This window comes from Delphinapterus leucas, chromosome 1 (assembly GCF_059928025.1).
Source record: "Delphinapterus leucas isolate spDelLeu-1000000601 "Yukka" chromosome 1, BTC_Dleu_Yukka2, whole genome shotgun sequence".
Taxonomy (NCBI): Eukaryota; Metazoa; Chordata; class Mammalia; order Artiodactyla; family Monodontidae; genus Delphinapterus; species Delphinapterus leucas.
In genome coordinates this window covers 38780140-38795220 of record NC_143129.1, presented here as the reverse complement: position 1 = coordinate 38795220, position 15081 = coordinate 38780140, and the positions used below count along the sequence as shown (strand labels likewise).

The window sequence follows — 15081 nt, the reverse complement described above, 5'->3', positions numbered from 1 at the left end:
TAAAAGCTTTGGGACATAGTGAAGCTCTTAACACAAGGTCTTCTTGAGAGGATAACCAAGGGGAAATTACACTGTGTGAAAGCCAAACAAATTTCCTTAAAATACTCTGTTCCCCTCTATTCAAAGCGCCATGGCTCCTGGGAGCCGCTCAGGCCTCCTTCGCTCTTTAAGCTCCAGCCCAGTGAGATTTCCTGCTCTCAGCCCTCCCCTAGACACCCTCCCCTGGTGTCTCTCTTTTTGCTCCACTTCTCTTGCCCATTTCCACCCATGACCCTCCCCAGGCCTGGTAGCCAAGCAACAGATCCTTCCTCCCTAAAAGGTTATACTGGCTCTGGTCAATGTCATCGCCAGTGAATCACGCTTCCTTCCCCTCCTTCCTTGTGTTTTTAGCATCACTAACAGAGAGACAATCAGGTAAGGGTGTTCGAGTTCCTCGGAAAAGGACCCATCGCATTTCCAGTAAAATCCTGCAAGACCTTGATGTTCAGGGCCGGCTGCTTCCCCCTACCTCACACCCTGGTAGGGGGAAGCAGCTCTGGCTGCTTGCATGGGTCTCCTCTCTCCTCTTTGAATCTGCTTGTTTCTGCACAGGGCCTTTGCTTCTTCTCTCCCTTCTGCCTGGAGAGCATTCGCCTCGTATTTGGAAAGGCTGCTGCCTTCTTGTCATGAAAGTCCAAGCTCAACCATCACTACCTCCAAGAGGCTTTCCTTAATTCCCCTTTCTAATGTTGCGGGTGCTATCACCAGTCTCTGTCACATCACCCTCATTTTGCTGCATGTGTCTGAATTATATTGTTGATCTGGTTGTTTGCTTATTCCATTACTGCCTGCCTCCTCCACTGAGAACAGGGACCTTGTCTGTCTATTTATTATAATGTCCCTGATGCTTGGTACTTAATAAAGACTTGTTCAAAGAATCAATGAAGGACACTGGAGATGGTTAAGGTTAAGGGAGGGCCTAGTTCTATGTGAATCTCTTGGTTGATGAGCCCTTGCAGACTCATGCTCCTTCTCCAGCCTGCTCAGAAAACCGAGGCTCAGGATCCATGTGAGTCAAGAATTAGGGGATCCCTATCATTCTCTGTGATGGAGGAGTTGTGGCCGCCTGCTCTCTTCAGGTGGTTGTGTCTCCCTTCTCCGGTGTTGTCTCTGCCATGTTTATTGCTGCTTCTTCGCCAGCTGTCATGGAGGTTACTTGGAAAACACCATTCCCCCACCCACCAGATCTCAGCCTGGGTGTGGGGTGGTAGGAACTTGCTTGGTGATGGCTACAAACAAAAGAACACTTTCCCCTTCCCATCCCTCTTCCAGTATTCTAGGCAGGAGCTGAGAGAGCAATTCCTGGGCTCTGAGGAAAAATAGAGGCAGCACGTTTGGCGCTGTACCACTTGTCCCCTAAGCTGCAATGTGCAAGAATGGCAGGGGCAGAGAGGCAGGGCATGGGCCAGGCCAGGCCACCTCTCTAGGATGTTCTGTCCCCATCAGGAAGAGACTGTGGCATGAGGGGCTCCTTGAGGAGCTGAAACCTGGTCTGGAACACACCGCCCTCGGAATAGAATGTCGTGATTCTGTTTACCAACACACACAGGAAGGAGCCTATTGTATTCAGGGTGAAAGAAGCGGGAAGAAATCGGTGAATAGAATATCAGGGGCCAAGAAGTTGGGCTCAGAGACAATGGGTACGAAGGGAGGGGGTGTGGGAAGGGAGATCTAGACTGGAAAGGCTTGAAGGAGAAATCCAGGCGTGCGGGTGCCACCACGGGGGGTAGGGAGGGGGCAGAAAAGGAGCTATTTAAGGTCAGATTTCTGCAGAAGTCTGCCTCCCTCCCCATGCCATATGTGGTGCTCCAAGGACAATGGTGCTTCAAGGACAGAGGACGACCCTGCCTGAAAAAGTGTCAGCGTCACACCCCCTACCGGACTCTTAATTGCCCTCCCCACCATGTTGCGATGGTTATGAAATTCCTGAGCCCACCTGGGCGACGCCCACCTGGGCAATGGGACCTGTCCCAAATAAGGAAAGGCATCTGCCCTGTCCCACTCCCACCCTATAGAAGGAAGGTGTATGTGCCTCGACAGATCAGTAAACGAAATTTTCACCTCGGACCATTCTTTGTTTTCTGGCTATAAAAGCTGATCAATAGCACATGCTCGGGGCTCGACTCTCCCAGACTACCAGGAAGTCGGCCTGCTGTTCTGGCAGCGACCTTCCCTCTAATAAATTCTATCTTCTTTACGTTCTGCCTTATGTCTGGCAGTCCTCTTCCAGCCTGCGTTCGGACCACGACGCCATGGAGCTGGCCGCATGGTGTTTGCTGGGTGTGTTCCATACGCAAGGCTCCTATGGGAAGCGTGAGGTGACCCATGATTTACCAGGAATGTCAGACACCCAGCACCAATCCAGGAGGGATAGAGGGTTTTGCAGTCAGGCCAAGTTTGAATTTCCATTCAAACTTGCCTCTTACTTGCTGCATAACTTGGACAAGGAACTCCTTGACCTTGGACAAGGAACTTAACCTCTCGGGGTTCTTCTATAAAATTGGGGCAGTGCTCACTTCATCAAGCTACTATGGGGATTAAATGTAACCATGCGTGCAATGCAAAGGGCTCGCCAAGGCCAGGCAACGGTGTCCTGCAAATGGTGGTTGGGTAGCTTTCTGCAGCTTGGACCTCTGGCTCTTACTTAAAACCAGGGGAGGTTTTACCTGCACTAGATAAAGACCTGCCTGGACACAGGAGCTTGGACTGAAGGTCTGTGAGCCATCTCAAGGCCTTTGGAATACTGAATTTCTTCCCATCTTTCGTTACCTCCCATAATCTCTGTAGGGATAATGTTCTGATCTGCTGACTTTAAAATGGAGCCTATTTTCAGACTGACTTGTTCAGAGGGGTACCAGCATCTGCCTGGGCAAGGTGACTTTAACCCAACTATACAGGTGATCTGGAAGACTTGAATCCCTAAAGCCTCCATTTTTGTTTTTTTTTCTCCTCTGCAGGGGGCGTTAGCTTGAAACATCTGTGTAACTGCTTAACACCTTCCTACTTTGCAGAGCGTTCTGGGCATGGGGCCTGTGGGCATCTCTCTAGCCTGGCATTTTTCATGCATGGCTAAGGTCCCACCTTTCCTCTGCCCATGCCAATCCCCACCTCCCCCATCCCCCAGCACTTTCCCCAAGGTCACAGTCTCACCTGCTATCACTTGTCCCCAAGGTTCAAATCTGCCATCATGCCTGTCTCCCAGGACGTGGCTCCATGGGGATTTCTTAGATCCCCAAGAGTCGTGCTGCTCTTCTTGCAGGCACTGGGCTCCAGGAGCCTGTCCTCGGATGCAGGGTCCCCTCTGGGGGAGGGAAACACCTCTCCTGAGACTGCGTTTCGGTTACCCTTTGGTGACTGGTCATCCTTAGGTGGGTGAACACTGATCATGGGCAACGTGTGATTCAAGAGCTGTTGCCTCTAATGTCAAGAGGGGTCAGGATGGATGTCCCTGTCCCAGGTTCCTTGGCCTAAGTGGGAGGAGAGCTTGGATTGTTTCCTATTCTGCAGGACCAGAGAGGGGCTCAGGAAGGCCTGCAGCTAAGCCAGTTTTTGGGTCAAAATGCAGTTGATCTGGGATCAGAAACCTTGAGTTGGGGGCTAGACACATTTTGTGTGGTGTGTGTTTTCTGTCCTTACTCCCCTTTGTTTTCCTTTGTTCTCCTTTACCATTAGGTGTCTCTGTCAATGTTGGCCTGTGCTACTGGGAATAGTGGGGGAGGGTTTGGTCTTTGTTCTTAGACTAGAAAAGTAATGGGGGTGGGGAGATACACCACGCCCACCAGGCTTCTTCATGCTTTGAGCCACAGAAGTAGGCTGAGGGGCCCCAAGTGGAAGGCAGGCGGACTGTGGTGCCGGCATGACTTTTGCCGCGTGTTGCACAGCGAGTCAGGGCGTCGGGTGGCCAGACTCAGGGCTCTGGACCCTCATTCCAGTTGCTCGCTCCCTGGACCATGGTTCCTCTGCAGGTGGCTGCAGCAGGGGACACTTTGCGTTTCCTCCTTTGTGTGAACTGTGTGTTAGATACACCCCAGAGACGAGGATTCAGGGCAACGGGGCTGGGACCAGCAGTGCCAGGAAAAGGCTAAGAACTGTTCGCTCCGGTGCCTGGGGCACAGCAGTGGGTATGGGAAGGGAACCAGACTGCAGAGGGGAGGAAAGAAGAGAGCAGATGTAGCGCGTTCTGCGTGCACGTACTGGACAGTGTGCACATGCATGTCCCGGCCACAGGTTTTTTCCACGCCTGGGAGGGATGAACAGGCTGGTCTGAAGATAAGAAGGAGGTCTGAGTTTGGGGGGGCTGTGCAGTGAGACAGGAAGGAGGTGGTCCCCTGGCTGCTTTATCACTCTTGGAGGAGAAGGGAGACATGGGAGCCGTGGGGAAAGAAACCAGCATCCCCCCTCCTTATGGAGACCCTCCTTTAAGCTGCCAGCAACCACAGGAGGGAGGTCTGTGAGATGGGGAGATGTTGGCTGCTGGGGGATGTGAAGCTGGCCCAGCTGAGAGAGATGACCTTGAAAGAGAGGAGAGGCCAAATTGAGTTGGTGTCTAGTGTGGGAGAGAGGGGAGGGGCAGGCAGGAGGAAGGAGAAAGCTGAGAGATCCAGACAGTGGAGGGGGCAGGGCAGAGCCTCTGTGCACCTCCTGTCTGTCTGCCTCCCTCCTTCTGGCCGGAAGCAAGAAGGACACAGATGGGGGCGTGTGGGTGCTGGGCTGTCCATGCGCCTGCTGGGGTGGGGGCAGAGATGGGGAGCAGTGTGTCCTTGAGTCCTGGGGTTTTCCTGAGCTGAGATTCACAGAAGCTGCCTTCTCCTCACTACCTCCTGTGCACCATCAGGATGCAGGCCCACAGCCCTGTGGGTGGCACGCATTTTGCCAGTCTGAGAGAGGCTCCCTCTGTTCCTTGCTTTTCAAAGAGCTCTTGGGGAGTGGGGAGGGGGATACTAATCCATTGCTCCAGCAGCGGGTGATGGGATTTCCATTTCTCTTGCAGGAATTCCCAAGAAATGATGGCTGTCTCCCCCCATCTCCCTTGTGCTTCTATACGTTAAGTCAACTTTCCCGTGAACAAATCACTTAGCCTCCCATTTTCTATCTGTAAAGTAGAGGTAATAATACCGTCTGCAGAGTTATTGGGACCATAAATTCAATCCCATATATCAAAGAGATCTATCTGTAAAGTGAAAATTTACAGCATAAGCGTAAGAGATTATTATTCAGGGAGGAAATTCAAGGGGAAAGGAAGCAGCAAGGAAAGGTCAGGGTGAGGAAACACTCCCTGGCTCCTGAATGGATTTAGCTCCAGCCCCTCCAGCAGCCCCTCCCTCCCTCCATTCCCTACCAGCCTCTTCCTGCCCTGGGCCTGGCTGTGGAGTTGCGGACGGGCAGGTGGACGGGCAGTCACTGCAAACTTACCCTGGCCCCTTTGCCTCCTCCCACAACAGTCACAGAACTGGTCAGGGCGCCTGCCTGGAGCTAGAACCATCCTGAGGCCATGGGGTGCAACGGGGTGTGGGGGAGGTGCTCCCCTTTGCTCAGGGCTGGCAGGAGGGCCACCAGGGAGCCACTCAAGAGCAAGGGTCCTCACCAAGGTTGCCAAGGTGGAGCACAGGTGCTGAGTGCCATTAAAGACCTGGATGAGTGAGGCTAGAAAAGACTGGCTCTTTGAAGAAGTGGATTTAAATCCCAACTAGCACTGCCCACTGCATCAGCAGTGAGGCCCCTTCCCCACCTGACTGGACCCCCACAGCCCACTCCTCTCTGCTCTCCCTTTTTTCCTCAGGGCTGGTTCACACCCGTCTTTACCATTCCGCTGGACAGGAGACCCTCAGTCTGGATAAAGAGGTGCTCTCTCTTTCCCCTGCCAGGTGTCCGACCCTAACTTCTTTAGGTCCCTGAGAAGAGAGCCCCAGCTCCTTCAGTCAAGATATAAGAGCTGCTGGGAGGCACTTGGATTTCTCTACCCTCCCCACTCCCTGGATCATGGGAGGGGCCAAGGGACAGATGCACTATTTATAATTTCTTCAGGGAGGCGGCCAACAAGGGCGTTCTTTCTATTCCTTGGGTTTCCCTAGCCAAAAATGGGGCATTAGTTAGGAGACAGCTGCAAAGGCAGCAGGCCCTTGGGGAAATCCTACCCAGCACAGCAGCCGTGGCCTCAGGAAAGGAGCCTGCCTACTTTGGCTGGCCTTGAAAGTAGTGCCTACATTGAAGTGTGCTGTGAGAGCAGGACTTCGTAACCTATGCTTAGAGGGACCTAGGTTTGAATCCTGGCTCTGCCACTTATTAGCTGTGTGAATTTGGGTACCACACTTCCACAAACTTGTTTCCTCATCCACAATGTGGAGATAAACATTTCTACTATCTAGAGTGGTGGTTGGGATTAAGTGAGTTGATGTGCATAAAAACTTCTAATACAGTGTCTGGCAAATTCCAGGAGTCCAGAAATTGTGAGTCCCCTTCTCCCACAATAGAACAGGGGTCAGATGACTTTCTGTATTTAGCACATATTAACCTTGGGGCATATGGGTATGATGTGGCTTCTAGCACACGGGAGCCCCAGTTCTGGAAAATTTCTTCTGTTTTTTTCATTGGATTGTTTCAAATCAGCGTTTCTTGCACTTACAGGTCTTGAGGTTTCCAACTGTTGCATGCCTAGGCCTGGTCATAATCAAATACAGTGGGATATGGAAGAGGATGGGACTGGGGGATGAGAGAGAGCGTGCATGTGAGAGAGATAGAGAGAGAGAGCAAGAGAGAGACAGAGACAGAGAGAGAGACAGACAGACAGAGACAGACAGGGAGCCTGCTGGGTCCTGGAATCCTTGGGTCCTTGGGGAGAGGGAGGGTGAACACAGCAGCAACTGTACCAGGCCGCTCTCACCGCCTTTGAGACTTCCCACTCCTAGTTTGCAGCCTGTGTGTGGAGTCTTCTGTAGTTCTCAAATTCTTCATCTGAAGAATGTGAATAATGATCCCTGACTGGTCTGCTTACAGGACTGTCCTGAGCACCCACAGTACTTGGAGAGGTCTAGACAGAGGTGGGGGAGGCGGATGAATGGGTTCCCTTCCAGGTGGGCCCCAAGACACACCTGTTCCTCCAGACTTGGGGACCACCTGGGGCCTTGAGTGGTTGCCTTAGCTAACTCCTATTCCTTCAGCTTTCAGCTTAGACATTGATTCTTCAAGGTCTCCTGGACCCTTAAACTCTGTCCCCCTCCTGTAAGTTCTCATAGCGTTTTGAATATTCCTTTTACAGTATTTATCATGAGTTGAATAGTGTGGTTATTTGTGTGATTATTTGTTTCACACATGTCTTCCACACTTGACTTTAAGCTCCATGAAGAAAAGGAGTATGTCTATTGCATACCATCTGCACATAGCAGGTAGGTGCTCAATAAAATCCTTGCTGAATGAATACATGAATTGCTGGCCTTACCCTTCTTCTATGCCCCAGTCAACACCTGATGCCAAGCACCGATCTATAACACCACCCCCCCCTTGCCCAACATGTCCTTATAAGAAGGAGAAAGATGACATCTCTCTTCCCATTATAATTCAAGGGGCAAGTTGGCTAGATCATAGTTGCCCTTCTTCCCATTCGCCCAGTACAGCAGGCCCAGCCCAGGATCCAAGAAGGTTGCAAAAGGTGAGTAATTGCTATATTTATTTATTTATCTTTGCACAAGGCTGCCCTCTGGTGGTTAAACATCAAGAGAGCATGGCTAGGAACCAGCTGGCTGAGCCACCCATGCTCAGAAGCTGGTCACTGAACCGGGAACAGGTAAGCGCTACAAGCAGGCATCCGGATGAAGATTCATGTCAGTTCTCCGTCCTTATGAATGGCTCCCTCCAAATCTAACAGGAAGCCCTGGCACAGGAAAAGTAAGAAAATTTTAAAAGCCCCACAGAAACCCCACCCTACCCCCAGTGGGGTGGCCTGGAAGTACGGGGAGGGGTTGTTTAAACAGCTCTTCTTTTTCCTCAGTGGTGTGCTAGCAGATGCTTAACAACAGGCTGTCTCTCTTTCTCAAAAAAATCCTAATGTGTAGTGTTTACCGATGTGCGTGGTGTAAATACTCCCATCATGGCCAATTTCAAACTACCAATGTGATGCCACTGAAAGCAGAGCTGGGAAGAGATGAGCAGCAGGAGCCTGTCATTATATAGTAGTTCCACCACACAGGTACCGTGGACGTAAGTAAGTTCAAGAACATGGTTAATAGTAAAACACAGTAAAGTAATTGGGAGGTGATGGGTTTGAGTATTTATTACATTTGTTTTCAACATAATATATTTAATTGTGAGTTTATATAATTTAGTTTTTAATAATGGCTGTATTTAACAACTGGTTTGCAAAATTCTGGAAAATTTTAATGATCAGTTCTTGCGAGCCTAGTAGTAAGAGCTGGCTCCAGCACGCCACTGCTTCTCCCCACTTCCTCCTTCTCTTTCTGTTCCTCCTCTTCCTCTTACATGATTTTCTTGGCATTCTGTATGGGTAGGAGGGATGGGGGATATGGGAAGGAGTTTTGCTGCAGACGTCGCTATTCTCTGAGCCAGGAGCCATAAGGTGTTCAGGAAAGAGGATGGAGAAATACAAATCTGGCTCCTGGAGGACATTTCCGTGTGTGTGTTGGGGGAGGGGTGTGTGTGGAGTTTTGCAATTGCATCTTGAGGATGGTTAGTGCCTGCATGAAAGACCACTGACAGGGATCGGGCCCTGTGGCCCAGGAGGCCCGTGCCCTTGGTGGTCCTCCAAGGCTCTTACTTGGGAGCAGTGGAAGGGGTGAGCTAGGTGAAGCGGCCTGTGGGGAGCCGAGGTAGGCAGAAGTAGGCACTGGGGAAGAGGTTCAGGTTGATGGGATTGCCGTCCAGGCGGATGTCTTCCAGCTGCCTCCGCGTGTGCTTGGGCCTCTCAGCGTCACAGAAGGTGTCCCTCTGCATGGTCTCTATCATGTTATTCTGGAAAGAACACACTGACAGCTGCAAGCCTGCTCTGCCTGGAGATTCTGCCCTCAGGCCGCACTGAAGGCAGGCTCAGTGTGTTCTCCCTACCACCTCGCCTCCCCTTTACAACTGGAGAAACCGAGGCACAGAAAGCCAACGCCCCATACAAGGAAAGAGGAGAGGAGACCCATTGAGGACGGATGGAGAGAGAGGGGAGATTGAGAGGGAAGAAGGGAAGACGGGAGACAGAGGGTAAGGGAAGGGGGAGAAGGAACAAGCAATTGAGTGAGATGGGATAAGGACATGGGGAAGTGTTTCAAAGAGCAGGAAGGGGAAGAAATCAAACTGAGTCTGTGGACAGTGGTCTGAACAACACCTACCAATCCTTGTCTCCCACGAGCTCTCAGTGACGTAGACCCACCGCTGCCTAAGGGGCGGGCTCCCTGCAATCTGACCTCCACTTTCTGTGCTGTTCAATGCCTTTGCTCTTGGGGAGGCCGCTCACCTGCAGGTGTAGTGAGCGCAGGCTCAGGGGCAGGGACCTGGGGATGGAGTCCAGCAGGTTATCGGCCAGGTAGAGGAACTGCAGCTTCTCCAGCGCCTGGGGAGGAGACAAAGGGTGCGTGAGGCTGGTGGGTGCTGTGGGGCCCTGGCAGTGATGGGTGGCTGATGTGACCCCGTTCGCTCACTCAGGGTCTCCTGGGCCTCAGCCAGGTGCCAGGTTCCGCGCTGGGTGCTGTGGGGGAGGCCCGTTTCCTCCCACTGGATGCAGAAGGAAAAGCTGCTGCCACTGAGGCGCCAGCAGCTGGGGGAGCGTGAAGGCACTCGGCAGTGTCAGTGGCGACTCTGGGAAGAGCAGGCAAGGGGCAGGGATGGGTGGGAGGCAGGATGCAGGACATTTCGGCCCAGCCTCAGCATCTCTGCTATCAGAAGGGACTTTCCCAAATGAAAAGTCTCCAGATGCTAAATCTGGAGCAGCTATGGAGAGCATGGTCGGGAAATACTCGGACTAGCGTAATGAGAGCCACAGGCACAATGGAAACAAATTGCATATGTGAGAGTGACAGAGCTGGGGTGTCAATCTCATCCACACCCCTCTTCACTTCCTCACTGGAACTGTCCCCAGGACTCTTCCTGGCCCTGCTGAGTGGGCAGCCCAGGGGGCCATATTTGTGCCATGTGTTGAGCCCTTCCCATCAAAACTGGCCAGCCAGTGACCAGATTTTCTCTCTTGAGAATTTGCTCCTAGAAAGACAATGATTAGCCAGTTAGTGATGGGTTTTGGAAATAAAAGAATATGTAGAGTGAGAACTGGAGCCAGTACCACTGCAAGTCCAGTCACATGTAAGTCAAAGTTTTAGGGGAGCAGAAACTGAGTGTGCGAGGATGTTGGTGCACAGGGAGGTGACTGGGCAGTTGCACAGAAAGAAGCCAAGAGACCAGGTGCCCCACAGAGGGAGAGGGGGAGCTGCTGATGGTTTAGATGAGGAAAATTGGGTTTGATTTTCACGCCCCAGAACAGGGTTGGAGCAGAGATATCCCGTGAGGGCCATGGGTGTGTGTGTGTGTGTGTGTGTGTGTGTGTGTGTGTGGTTGTAGGCATGGGTGACAGGTGGTAGATGGGGGACTTAAGGCCCTGGCTCACCCTGAAGGCTTCAGGCTGTATCCCTGAGCTCTGGAGCTGGTTCAGGCGGATGTCCAGGACCTCAATGCCAGTGGGCAGCACAGGTAGCGCTGCCAGCTTGTTCTCAGGGAGGATCAGATCCTGCAGAGCAGGCAGCAGGAGGAGGGCATCGTCATCGATGGAGGAGATGAAATTGCTAGAGAGGTCAATCCTCTTCAGTTTTGCTAAGAGGTGCAGGGCAGAACACAGAGAGATGAGGGACATACCATCTTCCCTTGCTCCTGCTGGAGCTGCCTGTGCCCTGCTCCCTGCCTCTCAGGATAAGGGATGCTAGCCAGCTCTCCACCGGCACCAGGTCCAAACCAGAAGGAATAACTTTATAAACCTGGAAAAGCCCTCAGATTCTGTAATACCTTTCCCTGGAGTTCTGTCCTATGTGGATTGGCTTGGAAGAAGCTTTTTGAGGGTAAGACCCAACAGGCTCAGGAATCCCTGGATCCATCCCACTTCTACCTGTTAGTTTACACAAAAGAACAATGAGGCCCAGGAAGGCTGTCAGTAATTAGTGGAAGAATCTGGATTAGAGACAAGAGTTAACATGGCCTTGTCCAGAGGCCAGGACGGCAGAGAGCTACAGTTGCTGGGACAGCCTGAAAACGTAGGCTTGATCATACCTTCTCCTCCCCTGCTTCCCATAGCTTCGGGGAGAACATACAAGAACAGGTCACTTCTGCCATCTAAAAATCTTCAAGCAAAGGAATTAAAGAGACTGGGGCTATTTCTGTTTGATAGCTGGAGTGACTGAAACCCAACAGGGAAAGGCACTTGGTCTGGTGACAGTTCAATGTGGCTGGGTGGCAAGGGAAAGAACCCTGGGGGTTCCCTCTGCCCACCCACTCTTTTCTGTTACCAGGACATTACATACTCAGCCCTTTGAAGTCTCCAGCCCGAATATGGCTGGTGCGGTTGAAGCGGGCGTACAGGTAAGCGGTTGTCTGGGGAAGAGGAGGGACGTTCTCTAGGTCAGCATCATCACAGTACACAGAGGAACCAAGGCACACGCAGATCAGACAGGTTGGCAGGCCTGGCCCAGGTGGAAGACAGAGCAAAGGGAGACCCCCCTCCTCAGTCAGACACCCTTCAGCCCTTGGGACCAATAGCCCCGGCCCCAGGGAGTGTCTGAGCCGTGGCTGTCTGTGTCTTCTTGGGTTGCTGCCCAGACCGACTGTCACAATGTACCCAGGAGTGCTGTTGGCCGCTGCCAGCCTGGCACTCAGCCCTTGACCTAAGAGAAGCAGATCCACCCTCAGTTATTACCCATTACAATCCAAGCCCATTAGTGCCTTTATCAGACCCTGGTCCTGTGTAGGTTTTTCTGGGCCTATGTGGGCGTTTCTAGGACATCTATCAGTCTCTTTTCCATAGGGCTCCTCTCTGGTCCTAAAAGGTGCAATGAAGATGAAATAAAGCCAGATTCAGTGGAGTGGCCAATGGCTGCCGGTTCTGCCGTCTGCCTGGTGGGCGAGGAGTTAGACATGTTCTGTGTGGCTCCAAAAAGCATAATAGAGCCAAGGTGGAGTGTACACTGCCTGCCCAGGATTCATTTCCCCTTCTCATCGTTATCAGCATCTCAGTTTTCTATTGGAAAACATCCCTCCCCTGTTCTCAGTCCATGACCAGTGGTCATGAGACTTAGGCCAGGCCATTGAGCTCAGACTGGCTTTACAAAGTTGGGAAGGTGTTACTGACTACTGCAGGAGGTTTCCATCCCTTGTTATTAGAAAGGACAGAGATTACTGGAGATCACTGCTCGTCCAACTCAAGGGGGAACTCTGTTGGTAGTGACACAGACCCAAGATTAAGAGATAGCTCTTCTTCACCAGTCGTGACCAGACAGTGTACTTATCCCCAGGCCTTGAATGGCAGGTCCAGCTGAGGCCCTTTATGGTCTCTTTAAGCCTGCGAGGTCATGGATTCCTGACAGAAGTGTTTTCTCTGCAGGTGCCCCATTACCCTATACCCACCCAAGGCAAACATCTCAAGAAGAGAACAGGAACCGAGAGCAAGGGCAAGTCAGGAATTAACTGCATCCTCCTCTGGCTCAGTTCTGATCCCCAGCAGAGCGCCAACCCCCTACCGGCGGATATGCCCGCATCCCAGAGTCTCCAGGAGGGCCTCAAGGAGAGGGAAAAGCTGCTAACCAGGGAATTCAAGCTGAAAAGCAGTATGACTGCTTCATTTGCCCCCATGCCAAATGGCGGCCACGAAGTTATTTATTCTTCTCTACAGGCCTTTAATTGTCTCTAATCTAATTACCACTCAACCTGCTCCCCCAGCGATGCTATTAATTAAGGTAGGTGGCTTTTCTAGGCACAGCGGAGTTCTTGCATTTCTTTGCTTCCTATCCAGTTTGTGCACTCAGGAAGAAGCATTAGGAACAGCCAGCCTCTCCCTTTGTTTTTTTTTTCCTCCCCTGCAGCTGTTTCCCCTTCTCTCCCTGATCCTCCACTCCATATAGCTCTGACTGCATTCCTCTTTCGCATCCCTGGTGCTGGGTCATGGCTGCTGGCCCATGACCTGTGGCTATTGAGACTTGTGCCTGTGAACTTACCATGGCTGGTCAGGGAAACCAGCAGGCCCCGCGTCGTAGGCCTGGCCATTGTGGGGTTTGAAGGGGATGTCCTTGGAGCCCTTGTGCTCTGAGTGAAACTTGTCCTGGTTGGAGAAGCCAGGCTGGTCCCTTTAACCTGGAGACACAGTATACAGTAAGCCAGCTTTGAGGGGCTGAGAGGGACTTCACTTTGGATTCTGGGAACTTCAGCGACCAATTTCAAGCTTGCAAAGAGTCACTGTGGAAAACGAGGGAGGGACGGCAGGAAGAGTGAGCAAGGCAAGGGCCTTCTGAGCATCTGGTCCCTCATCATGACGTGGATGAGGAAACTCAGGTCCAGATGGGGAGGGACTGAGCTCAAGGGGCCATCTGGTGGCAGAGCCAGAACCCCATCTCCGGACCCCCCAGGCTGGGCTTTTCCCTTGCCCGCACAGACCAAGGTCAGACAGGAGATGAGTGCAGACTTCAGATCAGCCCCTGCGAAGGCCAGAAAGGGCTGAAAACTGAACTTTAGAACTGAAGATAGTCTAAGAAAAGACAGGCTGTAGCATTCCTTTTTCCAAGGGAGAATGTGAGGACATTGCTGTTGTCCCAGTGAGATACGCCTTATGGTCTTGAAGGCAGAGGGAAGGAGGGATGTATGACTTCTGAGGGAAGTCCCACAGAATTTGCTACAAACAGACAAAGAACTTGAAGTTTTGTGTCCTCTTTCTTAGTATTATCTAAACGACAAGTTCCTGTGGAGGGACAAGAATTTCCACCTCCTAGAGAAAGGTGGAGGCTTGAGATACCTGCATTATGGAACAGGTAGAGAGGGACCAGGCCTCAGGCTCCCAGTTTCTTGCAGGGAATGCAATGGGTCTGCTGCATGCCCCTCACCTTGGGGAGCTGCTCCCTGTAGTCTGTGAGTTCATCATAGTTGCTCAGGTCAATGACTTGATCGTAGTCGTCTAGGCTCAGGACATAGTCCCCCAGTTGCAGAACTGCATAAGAATCGCCTTCTCCGTGTGGCTGGTCTCCTTCCGTCTCCCTCTCCGTCTTTGGGAGAGATGCTGTCCTTGCTTCCTGGGCCAGCATCAGGGCCAGCAGGCTGAGTAAGGCCAGGAGCTTCATGGAAGTCCTGGCAGGTGGGGGATGGGATGAGAATGGGGCCGAATCACTTAGGTATCCAGTCCTGGGGGAACAGCTCACAAACTCACCCCACTTCCCACCCCCACACTTGCAGACTCTTAAGCCATTTGTCACACACTTAGTGCCTTCATTGCATGTGCAGGCTCCTTCAAGGCTGGGGCTACATCTAGGGGGATATCTCCTGCCAGCCCCCCGCACTGCTTGCCACTTCAGTCTCTTCACATGCTCATCCACACACTGATATTCACTCACGCAGGAAAGTGCAGGCACCTGGCAAAGGCTTATTTACTTAACACACACACACTCATGCATGTCCCCTTGTCTACATACCTCCCTACTAACTAGGCACACACTTGTGAATTTACACAGATGTTCTCTCTTATACAGCCACCCACTCCGAGTACAACCATTAGCCACTAAACTAGATTCAGAGAAACTTCACCATTAAGGAATCCTGTGGTTTTTAAAAAGATCATTCATTCATTCATGCCTTTGCTTGACAAACATTTATGAGATATCTTAATAGTCCCAGGCACTGGATTTGTCTCTGGGGGCACAGAAATAAATAAGGCATGCCTAGTTCCAGGAATGACTAGTCCATTTAGAGAACATAGGCTTAAAAATTGATTACAGTGTAAAAAAGCATGTTAGTTTTAAAATCTATTTATAAATGCAGCTTTTTAGAAACAAATGATTACGGAAACAAAAGAGCTCTTTGTGTTTGGTTGTA

The 15081-nt window shown here is 51.6% G+C and overlaps 1 protein-coding gene across 1 annotated transcript; it reads right to left on the bottom strand.

Annotated features, from left to right (window-relative positions):
- Positions 1-6788: 6788 nt before the first annotated feature.
- OPTC (opticin) lies at positions 6789-14744 on the bottom strand. The gene is made up of 6 exons (XM_089908212.1): positions 14100-14744; positions 13223-13356; positions 11535-11701; positions 10631-10833; positions 9491-9586; positions 6789-9000 (listed from the first exon to the last, which is right to left on the bottom strand). Exons 1-6 carry the CDS (start codon positions 14331-14333, stop codon positions 8830-8832), a joined length of 1005 nt encoding a protein of 334 aa, XP_089764338.1. The 5' UTR covers positions 14334-14744; the 3' UTR covers positions 6789-8829.
- Between the last annotated feature and the right edge of the window lie 337 nt (positions 14745-15081).